This window comes from Schistocerca americana, chromosome 4 (assembly GCF_021461395.2).
Source record: "Schistocerca americana isolate TAMUIC-IGC-003095 chromosome 4, iqSchAmer2.1, whole genome shotgun sequence".
Taxonomy (NCBI): domain Eukaryota; kingdom Metazoa; phylum Arthropoda; class Insecta; order Orthoptera; family Acrididae; genus Schistocerca; species Schistocerca americana.
Genome location: NC_060122.1, coordinates 768,280,478 through 768,306,260, shown reverse-complemented (window position 1 = coordinate 768,306,260; position 25,783 = coordinate 768,280,478). Strand labels below are relative to the sequence as shown.

General features: G+C 38.3%; 1 protein-coding gene across 8 annotated transcripts in view; it reads right to left on the bottom strand.

The window, feature by feature from the left end:
* Positions 1-631: 631 nt before the first annotated feature.
* Positions 632-25,783, bottom strand: part of LOC124613204 (H(+)/Cl(-) exchange transporter 4) — a 416,779-nt gene continuing 391,627 nt past the window's right edge. For all 8 annotated transcript variants that reach the window (XM_047141870.1, XM_047141869.1, XM_047141871.1 and 5 more), the window contains 10 exons: positions 24,591-24,752; positions 10,075-10,222; positions 8,379-8,518; positions 8,079-8,261; positions 6,523-6,737; positions 4,102-4,451; positions 3,190-3,400; positions 2,854-3,017; positions 2,554-2,767; positions 632-1,819 (listed from right to left, as the gene is read on the bottom strand). In XM_047141870.1, the coding sequence (XP_046997826.1) occupies positions 1,729-1,819; positions 2,554-2,767; positions 2,854-3,017; positions 3,190-3,400; positions 4,102-4,451; positions 6,523-6,737; positions 8,079-8,261; positions 8,379-8,518; positions 10,075-10,222; positions 24,591-24,752 (1,878 nt within the window). In that variant the 3' untranslated portion in view covers positions 632-1,728. The remainder of the gene's footprint in view (positions 1,820-2,553; positions 2,768-2,853; positions 3,018-3,189; positions 3,401-4,101; positions 4,452-6,522; positions 6,738-8,078; positions 8,262-8,378; positions 8,519-10,074; positions 10,223-24,590; positions 24,753-25,783) is intronic.

Here is a 25,783-nt window from a genome sequence, read left to right as displayed (position 1 = left end):
GGGCATGAACAGGCGCGAGTTGCATGGGCACAGGGTAGTGAGTGCACTATTCACATCTCTGTCTGGGCAATCCAGATGTGTCTTGCATGCTGGGCAGGGCTGGGTATGCTCTCATCATACTATCACTATGAATGGATTCTATGCTGCACCCTGCTGGTATTCTTCATTCATACTAACGAGATTCTCATGAATATTATGCCAATGGATTATTTATAGTTCTGTCCCAATAGACAGTTGCTCAGCACAGCAGCTTTGTGTTTTGAAAGTCAAAGTTGTGATCTTCCTCGATACTATGCTCTGCTAAGACTTCTCCATGTGTCCTATTATTACCCGTTTGTATTTATAGTTCGGTATCAGTCGTGCCATTTCACTCATTGGCTAAATTTCATTATCAGAACATTTAACCAGTTCTATTTCTTGTCTTAACCAGTTGTCTTTGATCATGTTCAACTGCAATCAAAATTTAACCAGCTGCACTTTGGTGCTTGGTTTGACTGTATGGACCTTCAAAGAATAGCTATACAAAAACTAAATTCTGACAATTATGCACTTCACATATTATTCAATGCCGAAAGGACATGCTCTTATTATTACGTTTAAAGCTGGCTCCATTAATAACTTCAACGTTGTATTTATGTTTCTCCTTTTGTTTTAATAATAACTGAATAAGAAAAGTTATAAACAAGATTTAAAAATTTCAACAAAGTATATTGCTGGAAATACAATCCTTACAGAACAGTTAGTGAAATTTTGACTAGTTCCACATTCATTGACTGACAGGCTTAAAACAACTGTAAGTTTTTCAAAAAATTCATTATCCAAGTTCAGCTATCTTTCCACAGAATTGCATGCATAGAGTTACAGCTAAATTATATACATTATTACTTTTCATAACAAATATGATGATTGACTGATATACTCATTTATATCAATACAACAACAGCTTGACGTAACTCACTCTTGTGACAATAAGAGTTTAAAATGTTCCTTGATTTGTAGCATTTAAGTAACACTAATAAAAAAATAATTTCTCAATGAATCTTAATCTATATTTTAAAATAATAAATGTTAAAATGACTTATTAAAAATTATAGCACTGAGACTCGAGAAATAGTCTTTCACTGATGCGGAGAATAATATTGTGTAAACAGATTTACTGAAGGCCCATTCAATACACTGTGAAATGCTTAAGGTTCACTTTTTAAAAAACATACAGTTTTTGCCTGATGTTACAAAATATCTACACTTCACTGGCAGCACAAAATGTGTTGAGTACATGTAATATTTCAATGCAAAATTGTAGTATACAATATTTACAGAAGCGAAGTAATACCTTACATATAAATGTTTCTTGAAAAAATATTAGACTGTAAATACTTTTACAATGGCATTAAATGTCCAGCTGCCACATTGTTTCTTATCTACAATCCAGACATAAGGAAAATACTTCACATCTAAAAAATCTGCAGACTGGTACATTAACGTGAAAAAAAATCACAATAAAAGGTTAACACAATAAGTTCACAAGCAACAAAAAGCCACAGTGTGTGTGTATAAAATAATGGATAAGTGTATATGCTTCTTTCGTAAGTCCCATCACAAAGTTAAAATAAATTAACTTACATCACATAGCTGCCTACCTGTAAAATAGGTAGTAACACATCACTATTCTGAGGTTCTGAAATTGGTATGTTAACAACATAGTCTCCCTTTCCTTATAAAAATGAACTAATTAAATAACACTGAGCTAGGGTCTTCATTATCCATTTGTTTTAGATGCCTCAGTACATCCTTCTTTGTGATGACACCAAGCAACCGTCTGCAGGGAGATAGAGAGGAAGAGAAAAACCAATAGTTAGTACTAATAAACAAAGTCATCATATGTAATATTCAAACCCAATTACAAAACACTGAAGATACGTATAAAGAATGTGTTGCTGGCACTATAAAATATTGAACATAGTTTTTGCACTTATAGATCAGTTTATTTTTAATCCAAATTGTCTTCTTTGGAAGCACTATGGGGATGTGTGTGTTTAGAGGCAATGTGAGACAGTGAATCCGTTCAGAATGAGTGTGAAACGTTCCACTCCCTTCCAATTTGATAAGATTCTCTTTATGATGTTTATGGTCTGCTCTGCTGCAGATTTTTTACACTGGTAACATACGCACATTTCTAGTGTTAAAATTTCCTGTGTGCTGAATACTGAGCAAAGGTCTTTGGAATGAATGGTTCTGCAATTCCTCTACCTGTAATTCAGTTGCAACGTGTATCTTAAATTTTAACAGGGTTTGTCAATTGTAATCATATCTTTTACACATGATAACGTGTGTGTGTGTGTGTGTGTGTGTGTGTGTGTGTGTGTGTGTGTTTTCAGGTTTTATGAACTACTTCCTGCAGATTTTTCACTTTTTTACTTTGAGTGCTGTCACTAACATGTCAAATAGAGGTACCTTTTGGTCAACAGGGTGCACTGAATGTAGAAACTAAAACTGACAATCTGGGTGTACAACAATTTTATTTCCAGTTAAAGATAACAGTTATGACTTTACCCATTGTGTGTGACAAGCGTCTGTCTCAATCCGAGTTTGCGGAACATGTCAACAACAGTCTCCATCGGAGTCTGATCCGTAATGGTGATTGGTGCCATATCAAGTATCTTCTTCAGCTTCAATGGTGGAGGCCCCGTTGTCTGGACTGGAGTCTGACTTGTAAACAGTACAAGAGACTGAGCACAAATGCCTTCTTGAGTTCTTTTAGCATTTGCTGCACAAAGAGAACAAATAAATGAGGCACAATGCTCTAATTTCTGGATGTATGAAACAGTTGAACACAAAAAGACGTAGACTTACAAATGGCAAGGTTAAGATCCCTCCTTAGCACAAATCCTACCAAGTACTGTGATTCTCTTGATACGACTACAGGGAAACCATTGTGTTCTGTTTCTCTGAGAAGACTTTCAACATCTTCTACAGTCATAGAATCCTGAGTTAAGACACTCAGTGTTTCATTTCGCCTGGAAAATAAAGCATTAATGGAATGACCACATCAACAGATGACAAACAACATTGTAAGGTCACTTTAAGTATGTCTGGCATACCAAAGTTCACTGTATTTATTAAAAAACGTCAATTTTTATCAATTATTTCAAATTCAGTATCAAATATTTCTTATGCTGTGCTTCTCACTTTGGTTGCATTACATCTGCCGCTAATGATGTGTGTGCAAATTCTTCTTTGCTGTCCAGAAATGGGTAGCCGTTTAGCTCTATGTGGGCATCGTATATGCCCTGCCGGCCTAATGCATCACCAACCCACTTGCTGGCCATAGCAGCTGCCATAAGAGGTACAATGTAGCGTACTCCACCAGTCAGTTCAAACATTATTACCACAAGAGATACTGGAAAGAAGCAAAATCACAGAAGTGAGTACATATAAACAGAGTTTGGAAGAAAAATGAGATTGCACCACTAGAAAAAAACAAAAAATTTTTTATAATAAATTTTATTTGTGCCATTAACAGTACTACCAATTCACTATTAATCAGTTTTGTATTGGGGCAAATATTAGAAAATACATGTGCAGTTTTTAGGGAGCATATTTCATCACTTTTATACTTCCTATAATGTGTGATGAAACACCTTTTCTTTGTACCATTTTATTGAAAATTTAGTTCTATTTTAATGTGGCACATTTTGATACAATGGAAATTTTCAATCTGATATGGGTCTCTAGTAGTTTTTAAAGCAAATGTAGCATTATTGGGCAGAGATTTCAGTTCCCAGTGAATAATTCATTTCTCCTCAGTTATTCCACTGGACAACAACAAAGGTTTCACTTATGAAATTAACTAAAATCTGTAATTTTTGTCCAGTTAAACATAAGAGGAAAAAATTATTACAACAAGGTACTCTCTTTTGCATTTCACCTCAGTAAATCATTTCTAAAGTTATCTACTGATCTCTTATTGCAGAAATACACCACGTCTGTCTACACACAATTAGTCACTAAATACCCAAGTTTATACAGTCTTTTTAAGTTTTCATGTCAATACTTTTTTGATGAGGTTATTAACTACATTCTAGCAACTATGCTTCTCACCTGTCATTCGTGTCACTCCGCCTAAAACAGCAGCTGCTCCCACCATAGCATAGAGCCCAGGAGTAATGCAATCATCTCCTGTGGAACATTCTCCACTGAACATCCACACATGTGGATAATGATACGCTAACTGTTCCACACCAACACCTACTATCCTGCCCATAATTGCTCCAAGACACAAGCTGGGAATGAACAAACCGCATGGAGCTTTGAAGCCAAATGTGAAGATTGTTGCAATCAGCTTGAAGATCAAAGCCAGCACTAGCAGCCATATTGCTTTGTAGACACCTGGTCCTGCGGCTGCCTTTTCAATGGCTGAAGTAACATCAGTGAAATTGCGGTTGTAATCACTGCAAGAAAGCAAGGAACAGGGCAATTATGCTGTTACAATTTTTTTGTGGAAGCAATGTCTATAAGGAGTCTAAATTACTTACTCCAAAACATATCAATTCATAGGATTCCATGATCTGTGCCATTTTGGGTAAAATAATTTTGGGTATTGAACCACATCATTGTAAACTACTAAAATGACTACATTTCTGACTATTGACCGACTTTCTGCAGTCCTCTTCAGGCCATTTCGCTGCTGTATGCTGGGAAATTTCTTTCTTTACATACTGTCATTATCGGTTTGCCGGTGTCTACCCATCCTATATCTGAGATGTCACTGGACAGTTTGAACGGGCCGTTATAGAATTTTGGCTGTACAGTAAGCTAATGCCTGTGCTACCCTGGTGGCTGATTGGTATAAGGTGGCTGATTGGTATAAGGTGGCTGATTGGTATAAGGTGGCATACTAGCTGTCTGTTGCCTGTTCCACATTCTGGCAAGTGACTGTTAGGCAAACTCTCATTGGTGATTGGAAGGCAACAGTAAATCAGCAGCTTAATTATTTCAGTAGCCTCCCTTATTTTCCATTGTGCATCTACAGCTGCCAAGCAAGCACCTGAGTTTCTTGAAAATTGATAGGAAGGCCAAATTTCCGGTGTTGTTCTGCTACAACTGATTATTGAAATAATTAAACACCCTAACAACTTTAACAGTGAGGATGGCCACAAGTTACCTACATTCTGGCTGCCAGCAGTTCCCTGTTCGTGTTGTTGGTGCATTCAATTATTTCAATAGTCAGGTGCAGCAGAACACCACCAGAAATGTGGCTGTACTATAAATTTTCAAGAATCTTGCACACTTGCTCGGAAGCTGTGGATGCCGCAAAGGAAAACTAGACAGGCAATTGAGATAATTAAGCTGCCAATTTGCTATTTCCTTCCAATCACCAATGACAGAGTGCCTACCAATCAGTTACCAGAGTGGCACAGGCAACCAGCAGCTGATCCACCACCTTCAACCACTCATATACTAGAGTCACCTTCCAATCAGCTGCCAGAGTAGCACACACAACAGCGTACCGTACACCCACCCCTTCACAACCACCTCTTTTTATTGTCCAACGACATCTCAGATATATATCATTGGTAACCATCAGAGAACCAAAAATGACAGTATATAAAGGAAGACACCAAGGTACAATGGTGACCCGCTCTGAAGAAGTCCACAGGAAGTCTGTCAGAACATTTGCAATTTACTGGTTTTAGCAGTTTACAATGACAAGGCTCAATTGCTATTTTATCCAAAATAGCAATTTATAGTTTCTAACTATGCTCAGTGATGTATCTTTAACTCCTATTAATTGACAGTAATCTCTTGTCTGCTGCCAATGTTTAGAAGAGAAAGAGAGTCAAGTGCATGACAGTAAGTAGGACTTCACTTTAAATGTGTTTGTCTTTTCCGATCAGCTATTCATATGCTATACAAGTTTTAATGTTACATGTGTATAAGTAAAATGGAATAGGTATACTTAATAATGCTGGCTAATAAACAAACACTCTTGAAATTTAAGACCTTAAAGCAGCAGAGAGAAAAAGTATGTATAATGGACACTGGAGCAGGAAAATGGACACTTGACAGTTTTTATTGAAACAACTCCCTCCTGCATATCCTGGATTCTGACGTGACACGGTCACTTTTTCTCTTCCTCTTTTCATCCCTCCCCACCCCTTACTACACTGAAAGAAACTGTTTTGCCAAATGTTTGAGATGTACAGTTAGATGTTCCCACAGGCCACACCAACATTTTCCTTCTGTTTACGAAAGGAACTTCTGCATCTTTCATTCCACATAAAGAATATCAAAGTAATTACAAAATACAAATGTAACTTACAAGGAGTTTACACTAATTAAAAAGTGTACTTAATGCTCAAATATTTTATTAATCATTATGTCAGCTAAGAAAATTCACAATGTCTGAAAAAATGTACCATGCAATCCAAAGCAAAGGAAAAAATTAACAGAAGAAGAAATAATAATAATAATAATAATAATAATAATAATAATAATAATAATAATAGTAATAATAATTACCACAAGTTGTCAGAATTTGAAACACCACACTGGCTGAACAGCAAATAAATTAACTGACTTGTATTCATCCGTGTATATGGGTTAGGGTACGCAATAACTGCTGTGATCACTGCAACAACCAGTACCTCAGTAACAGGATATTGACCCAACTTTGAAACTTTGCGATAGCGGCACCAATATAGATTCGCTTTTATGAATATTGTAGCTATTACACCCTGTAACAAGAAATACCAGTGTAAGTTTTACAGATAATTACAAGACACATTAAAAATTTTAATAAATTTGAAAGAACCAGTGGGCATTACAACAGCAAAAATAAATTTTCAATTTTTTCACTTGCTACCAGTGGTTCTTGAATTACTATTTGAAGGAAAGTTCACAGACTCCAATCTTAGGTGGTTTGAAGCTAGTTTTTACCAGTGGCCCAATTTGAAAAGAAGAATGTCAGGGCTCATTTATATCCCGAAAAAGGCAACAAAATTACGTAGGCCACTCAATCAGAACATGCATGTCTAAATAAGCCAAATACAACAGGGGCCTGCCAAAGGCTGCTTTGCTACAGCAGCCCTACACCCCCATGAATGCAAAGCATACCTTGAGGTTAGGCTTCCTTACTGGACATTATGTAGAGAGAGAGAGAGAGAGAGAGAGAGAGAGAGAGAGAGAGAGAGAGAACAAGTCACTAACATGAACCGAGTATAAAATTGTAAAATCTTTAAATTCATTTTACACTCATATACATGACTGTGAGAGGAATGGTCAGTATTCAGGGATATGACAGGAACAATCATTCGATGCCAAAGAGTCTAGTAAACATATGTTCTGAACTGCATATCTGAAAAATATGAGCACTTTTTCATCTTCGCTACTGTGAAACATCTCTTCTACCGAGAAAGTGAGAAAGTACTCAGAGCTCTTAAAGTATGCATTTTAGAGGCCATGTTTACTAGCCTTTTTTGCTTTGAATGACTGTTCCTGTCATCTCCCTGAATACTGACCATTCCTCCTAGCACATCCTGTCTAGTATCCTTCCTTACATTAAACACAAAACTTCTCATAATGCTGTCCAAAATCAGCATGTTTACATTCTTTGAGAATATCTGATAAGTCTACAGGTAATTATGATCAAATAGGCAACATCTTTCATTACTTGAAATGCCTCTGTATCAGCAATGACAACAACAACAACAACAACAACAACAACAACAAAAGCAAAAACAAGGACAGACACTCATTAAATAAGTGGTCACAAATGAAAATGACAGATTCTTTGGGTGTTACATCAGAACTGAAGATCACACACAAGTTATAGTAATTACACGATTGTCACTATCTCTTATACATGACCAAAAGATATTAGTAACTCACTAAAATAGATTTTAATAAATGTGATTATTTATAGGCATATAGATTCTTGAGAGAAGTGTAGTAGAATCAAAACAGTTTTAGAAAATGAGTTTACAGTGTAACTATAAGTAACTGCCAACAAATTAAGGGTACCAAAATTTAATGTGCACAAGTATTTTAAACAAAAGAACTATGACAAGTCTACTTACTCCTATTATCCCAAGTCCAATAAAAGGAACCAGCTCAAAAAATATCCAAGGTTTATTGTACTCCACGAAAAACAGCACAGAGTGCTCATTTCCAAAAGGGTTTATGGAGCGCAGCACAAACGCTGCCACAAGAGCACAGAAGAATGATCTCCACAGTGTCTTGAGTGGAAAGTAGTAACTGACCTGAAGAAGGCAATAATATTAATCTACATATTATATTTATTTTCTCTCGCATATTTGTGAAGTATTTTACTTTTTTATAACTGATCAAATAATGAAATTCTCTTGCAAAAATCCCACCTCTTCTAAACTGAATAGGACCCCTCCAATTGGAGCTCCAAAGGCAACAGACACACCAGCAGCTGCTGCTGCCGACAGTATTTCTCTTTTCTTAGCTTCATTTTTTCCATATTTTGGAAAAAGGTAAGAGAATATATTACCTGTGAAAAAAACAAATACTAATTTAAACCAAGATGCTTCTTAATTTCAGGGAAACATCCGAAGAAATTATTTATTCCACGTACATACACCACTACCTGAGTGACTTTTGGCCTTCAATGCTTAATTAACAAAGCTCTCGAAAGGACATGGTGTCTTAAAAAGTGTGTTCACCTTACTAAAAGTGCACCAAACTAAAGTAATTTTTAATAATGCCTAGGTGTCAGCACCAGAATTTTTGTAGAACAACTTCCTGTGACTGTTAGAACATTGGAGATCACATATTTCAAGTGGTGTGTGTGTGTGGGGGGGGGGATTTGCGATTCACACTTTTTCGTCACTTGAGCTGAAGAAAGGTTCCTGTTTGTTTGAAGAGCTGTGTGTCAACTCTCAGCACACTTTATCATTAGCTTTAAATCCTATATATGACATTAAATTGACAGTACACAACCATGTCACCACTTTGATTTCAGTGCTATATGCAGAACTTGTTGCATATAATATTTTGCTGTAAATCAAATTTCTTTCCAAACAAAGGTGTATTGTAAAGAATAAAATCAAACACATTACTTTACATGATTTAAAATGCATTAAAAACCAAATCAACTGTAAATAGCCTCATTTAGGCTTTTATGATGAGAAGGTACAAAATATCACAGTTTTAAATGTTTCCTTGCCTACCACAAAGGAACATAAGCGAACATAAACAGTGTAAATAAATATTCTTAATTATGTCAAAACTATCCAAAACTCAGAATAAGGAGACAGGGTAAGTACCGTCCTGTGTGCCTCAAGTACTAGCTTCTCGGACACGGCAAGAGAGACAACAACGCGGAACCTGAGGCATGGCCATCACATCCAACTCACAGTAGCCAAAGGGTTAACCAATATACAACTGTGATGATGGCTTATGCAGCAGAACTCTGCAGCTTGTGGTCTAATGATTAGCATCACTTGCCCTAGATTGTGGGGCCCTGGGTTTGATTCCTGGCCTGGTCAAACAATGTCTTTGCTCAGGGGCTGGATATTTTGTGTTGTCACATTCCTTTTGTCTCATATTCACTGAAGTGCAAATTGCTAATTTGGTGTCAAATAGAAATACTTGTGCCAGGCGGCTAAACAATCTCAGATGGCGTCTCCTGACCAATAATACCATATGAACATATCATACACTGGAGTAGAAATGACGACTCTGTATAATTTGATATTCTTAATCACAGAAGGGGAACAGTAGTTCCTCTTAAGCAAGCCATATTCAAACATTGCTTACAGAGTGCCCATTACGAGCTTTACAGCTTTTAAGAAGGTAATGCTATCATCATTTAAAATCTTTCTGTGAATAACACTGTTTCTGAAAGGGGATGGAAGTTGATTTTCCTTTTATCAATTCCAAACCCATAGAGTGGAAGTTCCTACCTTTCATCTGATTATGGATTTCCATTGCCTTTTCCTGTGGATTTTGGGAATAGAGTTTTGATCTATATGAGGAAACATGAAATTCTCGGTGAATTTATTATTTTACACAAAGTGAAGAAACTACAAACTTGTTCATACTCACCTATACAGCAGGCAATATGCACCATAGGACCTTCTTTTCCCAAGCTAAGGCCTGCCGATACAGCAAGCATTATACCTACAGACTTTATTATCAATGTCCACTTTCCTAAGTATCCTCTAATGATAAACCCACTCAGAATTGTTTTTATCTGAAAACAGAAAAAAGTGTGTGTTAAATTTGAACCATTGCCAGTTGCAGTTCAATTTCTGCCAAAAAATGTCAATATATGAAAGATTCCATAATTTATCTGTACAGAATGTTGTTATAATTTGATGGAACACTGGACAGAACAGCTTGTTTTTTCTACTTTTATACACACATACTGTTTGGTATAAAGTGTCCTGGAATCCACGACTGTGTGTTTCAAAGACCCCCAACCACATAATTAGTAACATCTAGAATCTCCTTTTGTCCCTGTTACTCCATTTAATCATGAGGATAGGAATTCTGATCACTGTAGGTGGTTTTTGTTTCCATTCTTCCTTTGCTATGATTAACACATTTAGCCAGCCTTTCAGGGAAGCTGGTGAGGCATAAAATTAACCAGTGCACCACAGTCATGTCTGTGTAAGTAACAACGTACATTTGCTTTCGTAATCAGCTGGCTTTGGTCAGACCACCTATAAATGTGTCCCCAAGACCAGTGTCCTCAGTAGAACTGCTTGTTATTGTGGACATCTTGTGTCTTAGGTTGCAACATGGTAATATTTCAGGGTACAACATTAAATATTGTGAGACTAGCTCAGATGGTAAGCTAAAAATTTTGAATCACCCTCTTGTTTTGTTTCTACATCTTGAAATGCCTTTTACAGTACCAAGGTCAAGAGTTATTTGGATGTTTATTTTTAAATTTTATCTCCATCTATGTCCATACAGAAGTGAATATCTATGAATCTGATTTGGATATGTTCTGTTTCAACAAGCATTTGCATAAAAAAGATACAGCAGAAGTATTCTTTTTGACTGTAGACAAATCACAACCTGTAACTTAAAATTGCTATAAATATAAGCATAAAGTAGGTTTCTCAATAATGAGGAACATATGCAGATTTGCAAACAAATATACAATATACTTTTTCTTAAATTACTTTGGTTATTTATATTATAAATGAAAGCTGTATAAGGAAGTTCCTAACCAATAGGAAATTCTCTTTAATTACTGAATTTAGGCCCACTGACAATTTTACTTCAACAGTTCCTGTGTTCCTGCAAGCAAAATTGAGAAAAAAAAACAAAGGTGTAATTTTATCATTTAAGGTCACTGTATTTCATTTCTTTTTCTTCGACTCCAGTACTTGTTCACACAATAATTGTAACCCACTGTTTTGATAAGAAGTAAAGGGAAGGAATGAGTCAATATAAGTTATGCTCAACAAGAGGAAGAATATCAACAATATTACAGAATGATCACATAGACTCATTCATTGGAAAAGCAGGTTTTAGACTTCAGTTTATTGATAGAATACTGGGAAAGTGCAATCAGTCTACAAAGGAGATTGCATAGAAATCACTCATGCTACTGGGTCTAGAATATTGCTCAAGTGTGAGAGACCCTTAACAAATAGGATTAAAGGGAGATACTGAATGTACACAGGGAAGGGAAGCACAAACGGTCAAGGCAGGTTTGATCTGTGGGACGTGTCACAGAGATACTGGAGGAACTGAACTGGGAGGCTCTTTAAGATAGACATAAACTACCCTAGAAAGTCTGTTAAGGTTTCAAGAATCAGCTTTAAATGATGACTCTACGAATATACTACAACCCCCTACATATAGCTCACACAGGAAACATGAGGATAAGATTAGAATAATTACGACATGCACAGGTGCAATCAAACAATCATTCTTCCTGTGCTTCATACGTGAGTGGAATTTGAAAAAACCTAGTAACTGGTACAATGGGACATACCCTCTGCCATGCACTGGCAGGCTTTCAAATAAAATCATATTATGATGTGTGGTGTGGCCCTCAACTACGCACCCACAGACTCAGAGTTGAAATATTAAAAGTTTTGGATGTTTTTGTTGTCTAGGGGCTGGGATACGTAGTTGCCGCATTACAGGCCAAATATTGCTGAGTCCACACTATACAATATACACATGAATCGAATGGCTGAAGGTTCCTATCACTCAGCAATTGTGAATTTAGAAGGTAACAAAGATGTTTATAAATGAAAGATTGCAATTAAATAAAATCTGCAGGTACTTTCTTAATGACTTTAAATGATGAGTACAACAGCAGAAGTACTTTTGAGAATGTGGTATATTTCTGCAAAACACTTATTCGTGTCAATGGTCCAGCAATTAAATAAAACACAAGTTGAATAACAGGGAAACAATAGATTCCTACTTCACGTAATCAGTTATGAACAACAACATAGCTCGTGAGATATTCATTTCCAAATGCATACTACGTCTTCACTGCAGAAGCCACAAAAATCTCACAAGTACACAAGTTGGCACTACGAAATGTTTCTGTCTCCCGTGACCACACGCAAACTGCTCCACGCCAAGTCTTTCCCACGACTGTGCGTCCCTCGCATCATACTGTCCCGGACTCCCCCCGTGTCCTGTGCCATACTGCCCAGAACTCTTCTCCCGCATTCATCCAGTTTTCCCGTTCGCGAGCGCTGTGACTGGCTACAGCGCTCGCACCATGTCTTCAAGCCAATGCACCCACACAAACATAATGAAATGACATACTAGATTTACATTTAAATAACTTGAAATTAAATAAATATTCCTACAGTTGGATCATAAACACGCTCTCACACACATTATTAAATACATAAACAAATCAAATAAATATATATCAAAGGAATAGCAAGTAAAAGTAGGCCAGTAGCCTAATGTGTGTGTGTGCTTTCTAAAACATAGTAAATATTTGACCAATTTCTTCATGAATAGTATATATCGGATACAAACAAAGACATAGATGAATAAATACACTTATAAGCATGCTGCTACCACTTTTTCATGTAACTATGGAGTACTTATGGCCTGACGCAATCAATAGTAATCGGCCACTTTGACCTCCAGTAACTCATTTACTATTCAAGTTACATGCTTGTAATTTATACCAATTTAGGTTTACACTAATAGCTTTCTGCAGACATGCTGACCGACAAAATTGAATGAACCATTTAGATTTTGGAAATTCGTTGCTGGGTGTTACATGTATAATTTATCGTCAGATGCTAAACTTTAAACTAATATAGATACTGAAAATTGATTACACCCGCAGAATCATCGTGCAAATAATGATAATGTACATGTTTCTTTTTGAGGTATCATGATTCATCTGGCTACTATTAATTTCCATACGAACTGTGAAATGTCTCCCATTAAGGTTTCACGAAGTCCACCATCTTTGGCACTCCCGGCATGTCTCCTTCATCGACACTGCGTCACCATGGAATTCCCAGCCATGCAGTCCATGGACCCCAGCTAACATTTGGCACCACGTGGCCGCCAAATAGCCGCGGTCCACTGAGAGGCCCCAGCACAGCCATGCCAACTCCGAACTTAGAATATTTCCAGGGTGCCACAACTCGCCCATTACCTCACACATTTCATGGAGGTTTGCAGAATACAGATGTAGAAGGATAGATTGCTACTCCTCATAAAAGGTGACACATTGAGTTGCAGACAGGCACAATGGAACGACTATTACACACTGAACTATCAGCCAAAGCCTTCTTCTGAAAGGAAACACACACATTCACACATACAAGCACACTTCATGCACACATTACTGCTATCTGTGGCCATAATTCTGGCTGCAGACAGCTGTCTTATGTGTGTTTCCTTTCTGAAGGAGTCTTTGGGCAAAATCTGAATGTGTAACAATCTTTTTGTTGTGCGTCTCTGCAGCTGAATGTGTCGTCAAATTGCAGTCTATCCTATCACGACAGAGCTATGGATGCTACACTGTCCAAGAATGACTGCTATTGTCACATAAAACTGTCAAGGTAACCATCAATATTAAATGATAAATAATCACAGGAGATGAGAATACAACCAGTAACCCACATGTAGTCAGCCAGTGATCATGTCCATTAAGCCATGGTAGATGATGCACAGTATGGAGTATTTTTCCCCCTCCCCACATTAAAGTGGCCCACTGTTTTGGACTGGACTATAGTGTTGTGACAACATCCCTCCATGCAGACTTCACAACACATGGTGAAGAGGGAGAGCTAGCTTCATGTGAAACCCTGCTGTTGGGATGGAATACTGTTGTAGCAGCATGGTTCAAGACTAGTCCTCCACAGTGGCAAGCTAAGTCACCGCACGCCACGGCTTGATGCTGTGCTGCCTTGGTCCCCTACACAACTGAAAGCAGGGCACCATCATAAACAAAGCTGGACAGAGCCATTATAAATACTCATTGCTCATCTTGCAGTAGATAATCTTCGACTACTACCGATGCTGACACATACTCCACACTAGCTGAAGATCCCATGTGGGCCAACCAGCTTTACCTACCTCCTGTCACTTCATCCAATGGCTGCCCATCTACAATCAGGTGCTAGATCTGATGATTCTGGAGCTCGACTAGAGCCAACAAGAGAGGCCACTTCCAGGGTGACTTCATCTGGTCTCCATGCCTCTCCAAGGGGCCTCAGGTTTGATACAAGCACGCTATGCGCTAGTTCATCTGCAGGTGCGGCCAGTTAGACGGCCTTCGTGTACCTGCAGCCTGCCAAATGCCAGATGTCAACTCCACAAAGCAGCATACTGAGGGTGCCACCTCACTGTGTTCAGTGACCACTTGCTGCTGCAACCAAACACACTGCCTTATGCTACGCTGAGGTAGACACTACTGTGTGCCGGTCAATGAATGCCATCGAGCCACTGCCTTCACTCACTGTAAAGAGTTTTACTGAATAACTAAATATAAATTTCTAACTAAGCTCTACTGATTGAACAACTGCCAATTTTCTGGTGTTATGCAACCCACTGTCCTGCACACACCATTCTGGGCTAAAAGATGGCCTTTTGGCGATTAATGGGGGGTCCACACTGACCACTCCATCACAACAGCTTCCTGGATCTGGGACTAGTCAGTGGTCTGGTCCTTCATATGGCAACTGGTAGAGCCTCACATTCTGGTCATGTTGTCACATCCTCATCATTGCAAGGTTTCAATGAACATACTTCCATCAACATGGTCTTCATGTTATTTATATCAAAAGATAATTGATCTGCACCTCATGATTATATGATAGGGCTTCATGCATAGGGCATGAATGACTTCTCCACATTTTTGTATTCTCAATGTAGGAAAATCATCCTCTGCTTCGTAAGTGATGTCCAACTAGAGATGTAAGATGCAGCACATGCTCAAGTGGTACACCAATGACAATTTTTGGAAGCACTACATTTCTCACAAGTGTAAAAATCAATACTAGATCCCCCTGAGTAGTGTCTTACAGGCTGGTGTTAGGAGTTTAAATTATTCATTGTCCTTATCCTAGGCATCATAAGGACCATGTGTGCACCAGCTGTTTACTTCTACAGTTCTGGTGAAACTATATTATGCAATTCTCTGGAGCATCATCAGGCTGAAATAGAACATATCCAGTGTAGTTTTGGCCTCTCTACCATGGAACAGGAAAACCCCTGAAGTGGACTGTTTTGCAGTACTGTATCTGAATGACATGATAGGCGGTATAGCATTCATCTTTGACATACATTGAGAGCATGTTTGTTAATGTCTTAATACAAAAGTAAGACAAAAACAAAAAAGTTAACTTGTTTGACACTATTTAGCTGTAGGTGGTATGCAGTTATCCTGTGGACTGTGTTGCATCTTCTGACACTAATTTTAACTGGAATATTTTGCACCATGTAACTGAAATTTTGCAGCAGGATTTTTTATCCACCCATCCCACCTGTTGTGCCTGTGAGAGTCAGGTGTTAAATTCTGGCTAAAGAGTGGGTGTGGCAGTGTGTGGACAGCAGCACTGGCCCTCCAAGCTTTGTGGAGGCAGAGCAATTCAGTGAAAAGTAATCCCCATTTTGGAGTGCCAGTGGCAACACTGACTTGGAGCACAGCCGGAGGCTGGGGGCAGCTCCGGACAAGTTCAGGGGCAGCACTGGTCCCCATTACGGAGCATTAACCACATTAGTTGGCCCATGAGGTTGCTGTGGTCGGAGGCTAGTCTGTGGGATGATGCTGAAGCAACTACTTGAACTAGGGGTTAGTTGGCCCACGAGGTTGCTGTGGTCGGAGGCTAGTCTGTGCGATGATGCTGAAGCAACTACTTGAACTAGTGCCAGAGCCAAGGACTGCTGTGAATAGTGTTTGGCAAATAACAGGTTTGGCTCCGGGCCCGGATGGTAAATTGGCCATGTTTGTCTTAATATTCAGCATGGCTGACCAAAGAAAGACCACAGTCATCAGCTGGTGGCAGTGGAGGGAGCGAGTTCATTGACGGCCAGCATGCAAGAGAGGCTGAGGAAGACAGAGTGCTGTGAAACTTAGCAGCATGATATTCCATCAGTTTCAATGCTAAACACAGGGCACGGCCAGCTGTACATGGACATTTCTGAGCAGCAGCTCACAACTGGATAGGATGAACAGTGGAGAAGTCATTTACAGTGAAACAGTGCAGGTCACAAAGTGAAGGGTGCTTTTGTGAGCTACATCTGTTAGGGGCAAGCACTGATAGTATTTGGTTGAGTAAATTAGAGTGTTGTGGTTTGAGCCACAATAAGATAAATCAGCTTATGTTTGTTGTGGTGGTGGTATCCGAGCACGGCAAGGCCTGAGATTTTTGTCAAGTGAATCACGAAATTCTAGAGCAAAGCCATGGAGTATAAGAGTGTTATATTTTATAGTGAAAATATTGTATATTAGTAAGAAGCTATTGTGTACTGTACTGCATATTTTTGTCTGTTGTTGTAAGCCCTGTATTGTTTTACTTACCTTTGTGATTAGTTTAGTACAAAGTGATGGTCAATAATAGCAGAATGCACAACTTTGTTCATTGTGTTATTCAGTGTGATTCCCTTTGCCAATTTGTAAAGTTTATTACAAGGTGATACTAGTGGTCTTAGTAGGTGCCCAATCAAAGTCACTTGGGCCAAGCTAGATTCTTGATCACATGTCCATAGTCAGCATAAAAAACAGTTAAATTTCTTAAAAAATGTACTTTAAATTTATTTCAAAAGCCAGTCCCTTTTATGACACTAATCTGCTATTTTATGATCAAATTTTGTGGTGTGGTGCCAGCTAGGGGTGCAATTATGGGAAAAAAATTACAAAAAATGAAACCAGAGATGTGGAAGTAACACAAATAGACACACACTTCAGGCAAATTTTGAGGGAAGGTAATGCATCTCTGCCTTGGTTTTTTGCACTTCCTTTCACTTCACAGACCACTCCCTGTCTACAAAAGTGAGTATTACCTCCTCTTGTATCTATCATGGCATCCTACCCTTCAGGCATGCTTCTGATTGATGCTGGAATGTTCTGTTATGGAATCACCTCCCATTCTTTCAGGAGAACCTATTTTAGATCCTGTAGAGTCCATAAATAATGCTTATGAACTCTTCTCCTAAGCTGGTGACACACATACTCAGTAGGATTCAAACCAGGGCTCCAGGCAGATCTAGCCATTGCATGAATCTCCACTTCATCCAACAACTCTTGCACAGTTCTCACAACATGTGGGCATGTCATGCCATGAATTAGTGTAAAACCATCACAAATAAATGGAGAGAAAGGCCCAACATGCTCCACAAGGATCTGCTCCACATACTAATAACTTAAGGTTCCACAGAGATGAAATCTGCCCTTGCAGTCATATTGGTTCCTGCTAACACCATCAGATCCTGAAAACACATCTTGAATGAGGATACACAAAGGAATGACCTATTCCCAGGCTTTCTCCAGACCACCTCTCTATCAGAGTGATCACAGGCCAAATGATGACTCATCGGTGAACAACACTTGCTCCCATTCTTATTCTCCAGCTGCGATATTCCTTGCAAAACTGAGTTCAATTGTTTGACGCTCTGTCATGAGTTCTGGTCCGGTAGCAGGTTTTCTGGATTGAAGATAGTTTCTTCCTGTCCTATCACATGGTTCTTTCACTAACATTCCCATCTCTCACTTGGTAGAGTCGATTTTGTGCTTCAACAGCAATGGTTGTGGAAAAAGAAGTTGTTAAGAAGTGGCAATTCTCACCGATGTTGCTCTTCTTGGGCCTAATCCTATTTTCCTTGCATAGCTCTTCCAGTTTCGCTGTACCTTCTTACATTCTGGAAATTGTGGAAGGCATAATTCTCAACACTTCTGGATTGCAATGTACGCTGTGACCATCCTCTGCCAAAGCAACAGTTTTTGTAGAATCTTCAGCGCTTAGCAGCATGTTTACTCCAGAAAGCTAACTATGATAATTGCAGAAATACCCTGTTAACACATGTGACAGAAAGGGGAACAATACAAGAGTGGGAAAACATTACCACTTCCCATCCAGATGTGTGTGTTTCAGGTTGCACAGGAAAAATACGCTTAAGGCTACTGAAACAAACAATTTACACTTCATTGCTTACTTGCAAAGCAACAACAACACACTCCACTTAAAAATATAGGATTCAGTGCTGTGCTTTGATTAAATAGCTAATTACATATATTTTATTGTGTGTTGTGTTTTTTTGTGCAAATTATGTTATTGTTTAATAAAGGGTTATTTAATATAAACACACACACTTTGACATCTACCACCAAACCCCACTACACCCAAATCCCGTGCTACAACTTTTACACAACCAGAGATGGTGGTTCATGCTTCAAAATTATGTCTTGTGCAAGAAACCTACAGATTCCCAGAGCTTCAGCAGTTGGTACAGTGAAGGTGAGAATTTAAAAGTGATGCAGCCACTGCACAGCATTATTTACTCCCATTTTTTGATTTTTGGCACCACCCAAGAAGTCAACTCCAACCTGACAAAATTGAATTGCAGCAGGAAGAACTGATGAGATTTGTTGGCACATGCTTGCTTCGTTTTCATCTCCAGTAGTGGCTTACAAGTTGTCTGACATATTGGTAGAGACCTGGTCAACAGTACTTCTGACTACCAAGAGTCTTCATACCCAAGAGCATCACAAAAATACCTAAACACTACTGGCCATAAATAAATTGAGATAATAAGCAATCATTTCTGTTGCATTGGGTAATAATTCCTTTCATATAAAGTTTTGACTATAAAACTTAAATCTCCTTTGACAGCTGTTTCTTTCTCTAACATCTCTGTTGTCTTCTGTAACACTGGATCTTCCCTCTCTTCGTGGAATACCACCAACACTGTAATGTTACTCCAATGGATTCCACAAAAAGGCCTTCAGTATATTTGTGGTTGCATCAACTTTACAAACTACTGTTATGTCATATTCCTGAAGCTTCACTGCTCATCTTGTCAATTGCCCAAAGGGGTTCTGCCTTGATGGCCAGCATAAAGAATTTTAGTCACTTCAGTGAATGATGTGGCATATAAAAAAAATATTGACTGCTTGAACGACTGCAAGGCATTCATTCTCAGTAATACAATACTACTTCTCAGACTATGGAGAATATTGTGGAGGCATAAGCAATCACACTTCTGGTGTATACCTGGAAAGTACTAGAACTGCACATAAGAGTATCCCCTTCCCACCAGCTTTAGTGTGTAGTTTCGTGTTGCCATTCTAATTGAAAAGCACCACATTTAGGCACTTCCTTCAGGATACAAAAAGATATGCTGCACTCTTCGCTCCACAAATTGTCATGCCCTTGCACCAGGTTTTTGTAGTGCCCTTGTAACTGAAGTTTTGGCATTTTAACATGAACACAGCCCAAAAACACCTCTCACATCACCAATGTACTAAGAAGTTGGAAAATATTAAGACTTTTACTGCTTCTTCCTATGGAAGGATTCTATTTCTTTTACCTTGGTGCCCCAAGATTTTTACTTCTTGAGCTACAAAGAACATTTTCTCAGATTCAATTGAAAACCTGCATCATGAACACACTCCAGCACAACTGTCAAGTAGCTCAGATGGTCTTCAAATGTCTTTGAAAAAACAATGTCATTCAAGTAGCAAAGACATTATCCATTTCAGACACCAAAGCAGGTTGTTCATTGTGTCTTCAAAGGTGGCTCCAGTGGTGCACAGAACAAAAAACTTTACTTTGAACTTTTGGATCCTCTGTGTAGAAACAGGAAATTTCCCAAAACAATTATGCAAAAAAATGTCAAATTGGCAGGCTTATTAAATACTGCAAAATTTGCTATTTAAGTGTATGAAAAAGTTATAAATCTGATAACAGCAATTTGCCAGTATTTGCAGTTGAAACTTACTGAATGCTGAAACTGCATTGTGACCACTACTTTCCTCAAGGCCATGGCATTTTTATAAGGTGGCAGAAAACTCAAAACAGTGCTCTGGCTGTAGAAAGCTTTTTACCGGAACCACAACCAGGTTCATCCCAATTTAGGCACATCCTCAGGTGATATATTATGTGTCTACAACATTATTTTATGCTGTCTTGAAACCTTGAAGCCACTTCCCTTCCTTCACATAACTGCTAAAGTAAAACCCACTAGAAGCATTTATCAAACCAATAAAAGGGGGTGTCCCATATCATCAGCTGGAGGAAATGGAGGCACAGCCATAAGGAACACTGAACTAATTAGAGCCCTACACAAGCAGCCATGAACAAAACTGGCAAAAAAAAAGCCCAACCTGGCAAAAAAAACACCCAATTTGGTGAAAACCAAATTTTGCAAAAAATAGCACCAAAATTGGTGAAAATTAACACCAAATTTTGCCATAAAATAAAATGATTTTCTGCTATCCCTATCTATTAGGTGCTATGACATCAATGTTTATCCCAGTAAGCCTCATCAGCCTTGGCCTGTCAATAGCTGGTCATAATACCGATATTGGAGAAATACTTTGGACCCTACAAAGAGCCCAAAGTGTAATCAGTTTGTGACAATGAGCATACAATCATTTTCGTGACTTCTTAAGCTAATGACAATCAGAGCAGAAGCATCATATGAACACCTCCCTTTTTCACTAAAGGTGAATGAGGACACATACAAACTCATCAAATGTTTGGCTAGACGTACCCTGCATGAGCATTGTCTGTCACAATAACACCTTTGGAAGACTGTTTTTCAGGTGTTTTATGGCTGCACGGACCTGCTGCTTGCCATCACCAAATATTTCCTAATTTCCACCTGATATTCGTCTCAGTTCTTGAGCATATTCATCTCAGTTCTTGATTATTTCCCCACTCTCAAACAACTGCTGGGCTATACCATCCCAGTAAAAAAATTGGGGGAGTCACATCATCCAACATGTTTTATTTAGTGACACGGTCAAATTATTGATGCATTTTGTAGAATCCTGGGCAGCATCCCCTATAAACACTGCGACACGAATGGATTCTGTATGAGGGGGGACTCTAAAGAAACCAAATCAAGCGAATATTTTGGTGGGCAGAGCTTTTGTAGTACCTTGTTTAGCTGCTATGAGCAGACAGAGTGAAAATTCCAGAGCCAGTAACCAAGTGTCATCACTGAAGGTGGTCAGGACTAGTTTCAGCAGAGTTTATATTGACAACAGTTTTGTGCGATTGTCGTTTTTGCAGGGGTTGATTTTCATGAACAGCATGCGGTGGTGAAACACTGCCTTTTGCTTGGAAAAGTGGAACAGAAACTATTGTTAAACAGTGTGCAAGGATGATGCTATGGAGGAAACTAAGGTGTTTGAGTGGTTTTCCCATTTTAAAAATAGTTCTTCAAAAATTAAATGATGACAGACCTCATTTTCATTGTCCCTACATGGCCCGAACACATGAAAACGTTTAAAACATTAGTACAATCATTAACAAATAATTCGAACTTTTCTTCAAAAATTCACAGTGACAAAACTTGGTGCTATGATTACAATCCTGAATCAAAGCAACAATCAAGCCAGTCGAAGACTTCACATTCACCTTGCCACAAGAAATACTGTCAGGTGAAATCAAACATTGAAACAATGCCGATTTGTTTTTTTTGATGAGAGAAGAGTCGTCCATTCAGAGTTTGTTCCATAGTGTTAGACTGTTAACCAGGCTCTTTGCTTGGAAGTTTTGAGAAGACTGTGCAACAGTGTGTTTTGGAAGTGGCTCGATTTGTGGCAGTCAGGTAACTAGTTTTTCCATCACGACCATTCCCCTGCTCACACAGCCCTGTATGTACAGTTCTTGAGCAAATATGGTATGACCCCTGTTCTTCTGGTGTCACAGAACATAGTAATAACTATATGTTCAATAGAAAGCTGGGATATAACTATAATAAATGTTCTACTTAAGTGCCTGCTCTCAAATTTGAAAGAACTGGCAAAAATTTAATCAAATTTGTAAAACCTGTAGGTACTACTGAATTACTTAAATATTTATTCAATGTAATATAGGCAATGTATTTTGAATTTTAACAATATATCATATAATAACTGAGCCATGAAAGTAGGCTGTCATTAATAATGATATACTGTTTCCCTAGTTATACTGAAAAATATCTTGACCTAATGGAATTAAAATTCAGAATATTTACATAAAAACAAGAAAATCAAGCTATAAAATATACTGCAGCACTTACTGTAGCTTCAGTTTACTCATATTCACATTCATAAGGCTATTTAAAAGCAAACTTTTATCTGTGACAGTACACTTTAGCTGCTCCTTCTACTAGCTAAAAACATTAAATCTGGTTTATAAAGCTGTGTGCATTTTATAGTGAAGCTGAATCTCCAACTTTGCTAAGGCTTGTGACAAACTGCTGCTATCAAATTAATACTCTTCCAAACCTGTTCCTTTGTATTATTGCATTTTTCTGGACATATGCAATGAAATGATGTCAACAAAACAAAAAATCAGAAGTGAGAGAATTATTGCAGCAACAAGGACTGATGCTAACTTTCTCAGTTTGACAATAGCTTGGTGAAAGGCCTTTACAACAGGTACTACTCCCAAAATCCATATGAAGATCTCCAGGGCTCTTAATACACCACCCATTCTGATCAACTAATCACAAAAAAGTACCTACCCCATTACCCAAAACATCCACGGACTGTAACAACTGAACTTAATACTCAATATGGCTTCAATTAACATTCATTATACCCTGAAAGAAGGAGTGTCTTGTCCAAAATTCATACTTCCATTCACAAAGGGATGTTCCAGTGTCCAAACTACAAAACATTTTGGGCACACTGTATGTAATAAATTCTTGTTCCTAGCTCATTGACATAAGAGTCTTCTCAGTGTGAAAGACCTAGTTGCAAAACTTCTCACATACAGCAAGCGAGATATTTTTATTCTGGTCCAGTCACTACAGATTTTATCTCACCAGAACAACGGCACTGAAGACTTTAAACTCCATTGCAACAAAGCATAACTTTTTATGATGGCATACTAAACTGCCAGCAGTCTGTCCAAATCATTGGCCACCAACATTCTGGCCCATGGCAGGTCTGACCACTTAATTTAAAATCACGTTCCTCAGCACAAGATGGTCACATATTAAGTGGTTATAATTCATTCAAGTTCAGTATCACACAGAGGTCCAGTGTAGGCTGCAGTTCTCTTATGGCAGAAAAATTTGGCAGAAATTCTAATGCTTTGATGTGGAACCAATTTACACTGGAAAAAAAAAGGTTCCAATTTTGTCCACCAGGTGCAAATCTAGCACTGTGCATGCAAGAAAGATGTCTAGAAATGTTTCCATTTATAATGGATTAGGAATGGGAGGTGGTCAGAAAGGTCAAACATGTGAGGAAGGCATAATAAAATGGCCCTGAGCACCATGCGACTTAACTTCTGAGGTCATCAGTTGCCTAGAACTTAGAACTAATTAAACCTAACTAACATAAGGCCATCACACACATCCATGCCCGAGGCAGGATTCGAACCTGTGACTGTAGCGGTCGCTCGGTTCCAGACAGGAAGGCATAATATGGATTTCATTATTAAACATCGCTTACATAATTTGTTCAAAATGAGCACTGGAGATGCCGACAAGATGATTCACAGTGCCAGATTTGTACTGGGTGGCCAAAATTGGAACTAAATTTTTTCAGCATAAATTGTTTCTACATTAACACATTAGAGTAGCTACCAACTTTTGCTGCCTTGCAATAATTACAGCCCACAGTGGACCTCCAACCGGTACAATTGCTACTTCATAACTTATCACCTGGATTTTATTTCTGCCTGTAAAACTCTATTGTGCTCAAGTTTAACTCAACATTTTTTTCCTTCTGGTATTATAATTGTGAATGTCAAAATTATTTTAAAAAACGGAGACAGAGAGCATGAATAAATAAATAAAGAAGAGTTCAGAAGGTGATCTTTAAACACTCTTCTACATCTGAAGCAATAGCACATTAAAATAATGTCTATACTACTAATTATTTTATGTTAATGTTATAAATGCATATTCTCAGTTACATGTGAATGCTAAATTTGACATACCTCTGGTATACCTGAGCCACAGGCGTAAGGGGCAAACATCCGTACCAAAGATGCAGCAAGTGCAGCAAAAATGAGAGCCCACACAATGTAGAAAAGGTAGGAAATTATATATGGGCCCACCCCTTCTCTTGACTGACTGAAAACTTCTGGCCATGTCCACCACTAAAATGAAATACATACCCATAAGAACAACCACCAATTCTCCAAAACATGCAGGTACAAATTAGTATCAAAGTATTTTAATGGCAATAAGGCTATTAAATAGGGGTAACAGAATGAAGTAAACATAAATTATGTGATACTGAATGAATTACATTGGGATTAGCATGCCACATAACTGCTATACAACATAAATATTTATATGCTTTGCAGATATGGCCAGATGTAGGGTATATACAAATAAAATACCGATTACTATGCTTCCTTTGATTCTGCAATTTAATTTGTGATCACTTTTTAGTGTAGCTCATCAACCCTAGATGACATTTTCTGATTCCAAAAATATACAGCACAAATTATCTGTGTGAACTATAGAACAGCCAGCACAGGCCCTTTCAAGCAACAGGAAATACAAACTACTACTTCCCAGAATATTTATTCTTTAATGAAATGTGTCATAAATAATATATCTTTTGTGAACAGCCAGGCTAGTGTCCCTGTGTTGTTCTCTCCGTCAATAGATGACAGCACTTTTGCTACTCCGGTTTACCAATTTGCCGCCTCATTCACATCCACTACTCCCTGTTCTGCACTCATAGGCAGCACACCGCGACTGGTACATGCGGCGCTCAGGAACCACAGCACAGCGTAAGTGTCGTGACATCATTTGTATATTTCCCTACCCAGGCAGTCGTCCGTAGTACTGTTGGGTGCCACTTGCACATTAACGTAGGTTTCACAGCACCTAGCCCGACCGGCGGTTTCGAAATGTTTTTAAAAGTTTTTAAAAAATTTTAGGGAAAAATATTTTTCATTGTTTTTTGTGTGTTATGGTGTGCGACAATTATTTCCCGTCTTTTACTACTTCCAGTACGACACCTGAGGATGGGCTTATAACAGTCCGAAACTGGTCGTGTGAAAATAAATTTACAACTGAAGCGGTATTTTCAATCTCTGCTATAATGCTCAGTTACGGATGTTCTTCCAACAGGATTGCTTAAGTACGGTATTCCCAACATGGATGCATAAACTGA